At 42.7% G+C, this 5,916-nt stretch overlaps 1 protein-coding gene across 1 annotated transcript; it reads right to left on the minus strand.

The window, feature by feature from the left end:
• Window positions 1-2,442: 2,442 nt before the first annotated feature.
• LOC133574231 (trace amine-associated receptor 13c-like) lies at window positions 2,443-3,565 on the minus strand. The gene is made up of 2 exons (XM_061926329.1): window positions 3,393-3,565; window positions 2,443-3,256 (listed from the first exon to the last, which is right to left on the minus strand). Exons 1-2 carry the CDS (start codon window positions 3,563-3,565, stop codon window positions 2,443-2,445), a joined length of 987 nt encoding a protein of 328 aa, XP_061782313.1.
• Between the last annotated feature and the right edge of the window lie 2,351 nt (window positions 3,566-5,916).

A 5,916-nucleotide genomic window follows, 5' to 3' on the forward strand; every position in this document is an offset into this window, starting at 1 on the left:
TTGGTGAGGGTTAGTGCAAAATGCGCTGAATGGCTGACTGAATCATTGTGTGAGTGGGTTTGATTCAAAGGGGAACTGAACTTGTTTTAGAATCATTCACAATCCCTATGTGAGACAAGATCGCATATATTTTTCTTGTTTCTTTTTATGCATTCTAACTCGTGAACAAACACCAGCAAACGTCGGCTAACAATGGAAGTAATAGGAGTCATTACATCATTGTGTTTATTATGCCCATATAACCCTATTTAAAAAAAACATCCAAAAACCACCAACAATACACCATTTGCATGTCGTGACGTAATTATTAGTCAAGTATTAGCGATATTGGTATTATAAGCACTATTGTTAAGGAACTACTTTTGGTGCCACATTGATCGCATCGAGGTAATTATCTTACGCAGCTACAGATAGTTATGATACATACCGCGCCGGTGAGCTGCTGCATCGCCTTTGAGCTGGTGAAAGTTATTTTGAGATTATAATTAATGCCTGTCACTTCTATAGCTGAAGGTTGTGGCCATAAACCGAGAAGTTGGCCAACTTTGACAATCAACTTAAGACCCAGAGATGGCGAGAAAGAGACGAAAAGAAGCTTGTTTGCACAAAACTTTTTGTTTTTCTAACTGCGTGAAGATTATGAATAATTCTTCATCTGAACGGGAAAATATGAAGACATCAGTCGGCATCCCATTGATAGCAGACAGTAAGTGATTGTTTTATATGGTCGTATTTTGTACATGTTGTTTAGCACTTAGCAATACTGCTTCAGGATTCTTAGTGTTTCACTAAAGCTGGATCACTTCGCTTCTAAAACTCATCCTCCGTAGATTCAGGCTCAAAAAAATAAGGTCCATCATTTGTCCTAAAGAAGTTGCTGTTGGCTCTCTTGAAAGTCTGCCATGAGTAGTAGTGTTGTTGTTGAAGGGAAAAGCGTACGCTGTGATGTGTCTTTGAAATTAATAAGCTGCCGTATGCTTGTGATAAGCAAAATATGTAAATATTACGTGTTATTATGAATTTGGCTGTTACTACACTACATATATACTTACAGCCTGTATATAAAATGTTGAAGGATATTTATGGGCGCAATAGATGCAATGACGTAATGACTCCCATTTATTTGCGTTTATTTACGAGTTAGAATGCATCTCGTTATAATCATTCCAGCTGTGTCTTCTGCTGTCTAAAAACTAGCGGTGTCACGATACAACTTTTTCACTCCCAACACTGATTTTGCAGCTCTGAGTATTGGTCAATATCGATATTGATCCGATGGTGTCAGTACAAATCATATCCATCCATCCATCCATGTTCTACCGCTTGCCCCTCCCGAGGTGGCAGGGGTGCTGGAGCCTATCCCAGCTGCATTCGTATACTTTTATTATTTTTGTAGTGTGGAATGTTAGAAAATGTAAAGTGAAGTGAAATTAAATTACTCAGAGAACAATGGTAGGTACAAAAACACTCACCGATTCATTATTAACCATCTGGAATGGACTTAAATTAGCAGACATGTTATGGGTTCGAGGGAAAATGCCTGTCCTGACGTTACGGTTGTTGCTGGACACACAACGGACTCTTTCTCCTTCTCTTCCCCCAATGTTAACCATTTGTCCTACCTATTTTACAGCGCGTCGCCCATGTGGCAACTGGATCAGTGTTCCCGTTCTGTCCACCCTGTGACTATATGTCTGTTTTATGTGCAGTGATAACAAAGTTTCATCCATCCATCCAACAATCCTGTCACATTGAGGATGTGAATAGCAAACTATGGTTTTCATATGAAGTATGTCCTCAATTTAGAGTATGTGAGCTTATATAAGACAATAAGAAAACATAGAATATTAAATACTACTATGTCTCAACACTTTATTGTCATATTTCAAGTTTGGTAAAACACAAAAACTGGTCCCTGGAGCCAGGGGCGCCGAAAAGGGGGGGTAAAGGAGACGGATTCTAGGGGCCCATGATGGAGGGGACCAGAGAGGCCCCTAATGATGATGAAATTATAATACAGAAAAAATAATGACACTGTGTTGGGGGCCCTGTAAAGATTCTTTTCATGGGGCCCAAAATCCCTAGCGGCGCCCCTGCCTGGAGCACAAAAACTAAAAAATGTTTGTCATTCTCAGAAGCACACACACACACACACACACACACACTTCCCATAAACATAAACACAGTTTACCTGTTCCCACATGTCCCAAAATGTAAAACTTTTTCTGCAAAACTTTACACAAAAGTGGCCAAATAAATAATTTATTGCATTTATTGCAGCAAAACATTCTCTCAATATAATTAACTCCATTCATCAGAACCCAAACTTTCGAGACAACACCTTTCTCCAGGTGACAACATGCAGCTCGAAAAAAACATTTTAATATAAATATTATGGGAGTATATATATATAGATATATAAATATATATATAAACCATTTTTTACAGTATGTTGTCCCCACAGGAGCCAGGCTGTAGTATGTGCAGAGTGACAATGTGTTTAATAGCTCTTCTAAACCAGGGATAAAACAAAGCATATATTAACGGGTTAAAAAGGGAGTTTAAATCATATACATACTGAAAATAATTAGCAAGTGAAAACAGTATTTTGTTGTCACCTGCAAGAGAAACACTATAATATGGACAGAGACACATGAGAAAGACAAAGACAAGGACACTAAGAGTCCTGGCTGCTTTCAACTCGGATGTCTTTGCTCTTACTGTGACTGAATGTGGTTTGACTGATGTAACATGAGAGCGCATGGCTCGGGCCTGAGACACAGCAACCACAAACACTCTCATGTACAGAGTGATGATGATGCTGAGAGGAATAATAAATACCACTATAAGGTCGAGAATCCCACCTTCGAAGTCTATACCAATAACACACTCTCCATAGCAGGAATTAGACTTTCCAGGATGAGTCAAACCTTCCTTCGAAATGATGCTACAGAGGAGAAAAGCAAAAAACCAACAAAGACAAACATAAAGTTGAACTTTTTTTACAGTTACTTTGGTGTTATAATGCAGAGGATCACAAATAGCCATATAACGGTCAGCAGATATCAGCACCATGTTTCCTACTGATACGGAAGTCAGTGACACAGTCATGTAGAACCACAGAGAACAAAGAACATCACCAAAAGTCCAGCAGGATATTCTCATGTAGATCTTAATCGGTAACACCAGGAGGCCCACCAGAAAGTCAGATACTGCGAGAGAGAGGAGGAGGAGGTTGGTAGGAGTGTGTAGCTGCCTGGAGAAAAAACAAAAAATAAACAAGACAACATATTTCCTAGTAGATTATAGAAAAAGTAAATAGACAATAACAACTACTACAGCCATGATTAAATGACAAAAATGTTGTGCAATGCCAGAATATAAATGTATGCCTGAAGTGGGAGATTGAGATGATGACCAGCAGGTTGAGAACCACAGTGATGATGCAGATGATGGCCAGAAGAACATTTAAGAGAACACCTTCAGACCAATGAGACATGGACCTCTTACAGGAGATGTTGATGAGTTGTGGAAAGCAGAGCTCTGGTTGGTACTCCTCCATCATCAAGAAGAAGAGGAGACACATGGCCTATGTTTTACATGTGGTTTATGTGTTCAAATCTTTTCGTCCAACCCATTGTACCTCCCCCAATCAATCCTTATTGGGTCAAAGTTTTAGCCTGAGATAATGTCATCATGACAAGTCCTCTACCCTTGAGACGTTGAACATTTCTTTGAGCTTAGCTGAATGACATGACATCCTATTTGGAGCGTTGTCATATAACCAGCGCCAGCTTTAGGCCATTTGACGCCCCAGGCGAGAGTGAAACCCCCCGCTCCTTATCGCCCCTCCATTAAGATGAAGAACATGTATTATAATCTGGCTACGATATTACTACTATATTCCTTTTCGCATGGTGTTAAACACAGGCAATTTACCTGTGTTGCTGCCTGTGGATAATAGCATCGAGGTGGGGAAGATATGTAAGGATCTAAATAAATATGCCAGTCATTCTGATTCTTTGCTGGGCAGTGTTAAGATCTCAAAAGATGCCTTTCCGTGTCGGGATGTGAACTGTAAGAATGCACAACACTGTAAGGAATTATGCTCCCTGTATGAAACCATTGTTGAGGCTCTCGGCACCTCGAGCATCCCTTAGTACAGGTACTAGTAAAGGTCAAGATTGGAACTGCTATTTCCAAAATATAAAATGGGTCAACACTGCATTGACACAGGACTAGAAGTGGTCCTGACACTAAGTACCAATTCTCCCACAGACCTTGGAAGATGATGAGAGTTAAAGTGCAGACCAGCAGTTGCCTGGCCAGTCCGCCGTACTACCGCTTCCCTGTTTCTAGGGCAACTGACAGGCAGAACATTCAAATTGGCTCACTACAGATCTGCCATTGGAGCAGCAGGAGCCACCATAAGACCTGGCAAAATAGAGACCGGGTCAAGTTGGGGCAGTAGTGTCACGGCCCGGGCACATGCCAATGCCCATTCCTCAAGGAGCCCCGCAGAGCGCACCTCGGGACACGCCCACGGCCGCTCCTCTCCTGCACGTGTCACATAGCTGGCAGCCGGCAGCTGCATTCAATATGCAATCTGCGCACCTGTCGGTGATGATCTGGCTGGGCTTCTTAAGCCAATGCAGACCTGCATTCCTGGACAGAACGTAACCATCCGTTCCCGTACAGTAAGCCTGATACATGCTTGATGCAATCCTGCTCTCTCTCTGTTTTCCCCTCCGTGTTTCATTGTCGTGTCGTGTCGTTTCTGCAGAAGATCCCCGTTCCTGTTTTCGAGCTGTGCGTCTCGTCTCAACCCCGCCTTTCCTTTGCTTCCCTGACTGCCTGTTGGATCTCTACCACCCGCTTGGACACAGACCTTCTTCGCCCCTCTTAGCCCCTGACTTCCTGCTTGCCTCACGGACATCCCCCTGATCTTCCGCCTCTCGCCCAACATTCCTGGTAACATACTCATTAAATCCTACACATAGTCTCACACCATACACACTCTTGGATTCTTGTCACACTCCATTTCCTTAGTTTATATTATTATTGTTTGATTATTATATATATATTGTCTATATATATAATAAATCATAGAGTTCTATTGCCCCCTTGTGTCTGTGGCCTCTCAACTCCTCCTGCAAAACATAACAAGTTGCCCCCAAAGGGTGGTCTGTGTCACTGATGGAGAAAGTGCACGTAGAAAATCATGAAGGGTTTGATTGAAACGCTCACATTGCCCGTTACCAGCCGGATGGTATGGCGTGGTGCAAGACTTTTTGACACCATAAAGTGCACACAACTGCTGGATCAGGGTGCTCTCAAAGCTGCGGCCCTGGTCTGAATGTATATGGGCAGGGACCCCAAACTTTGAAAAACACTATACTACACATGAGCCGCATTGGAAGCTTACTGATCATGGCTGGAAACAGCCAAAGTGTATTTACTAAACACGTCAGTCACAACAAGGAAAATGTCCAACCCACTGTGAGTGGGTTCAACATAGTGTAGTCCATAGCGAGGATCTGAATTGGCCAGGAAGCCAACAAGTGTCCCATGTAGCTACGAGCCATCGGTTGGGTATTCTTGGCTAACTGGCACCTCTCCCAGGTACGGTGCCACATCAGAGTATATGCCTGGCCAACTACACGGCTTTCAAAGTAGCTCTAAAAGTTATCTCCACCTCCTGATGGCCATGTCTCTGATGGACTTCCGTGAACACATCTTTCTTCAAGGCAGCAGGTAATAGCACCTGCAGAACTGGCCTAACACAATCCGGGTGAAACACCTGTCGATAAAGATCCCCGCTTATCTCCACCAAGCGGTCCTACTGTCTGAGCATCACCACTGCAGGCCCAGATAACTGCTAACTCTCCTCATGGTTGGGACGGTGCTTCTACTCCC

This window comes from Nerophis lumbriciformis, linkage group LG31 (genome assembly GCF_033978685.3).
Source record: "Nerophis lumbriciformis linkage group LG31, RoL_Nlum_v2.1, whole genome shotgun sequence".
In the NCBI taxonomy this organism is placed as follows: domain Eukaryota; kingdom Metazoa; phylum Chordata; class Actinopteri; order Syngnathiformes; family Syngnathidae; genus Nerophis; species Nerophis lumbriciformis.

What these genes read in the sequence shown, in the direction of transcription:
- LOC133574231 (XM_061926329.1), bottom strand. Translation starts at nt 3,565, where the DNA reads ATGATGGAGGAGTACCAACCAGAGCTCTGCTTTCCACAACTCATCAAC. An exon ending in ATCTCAATCTCCCACTTCAG is followed by an intron (nt 3,257 to 3,392) that starts GCATACATTTAT and finishes TTTTTTCTCCAG; the next exon opens with GCAGCTACACACTCCTACCA.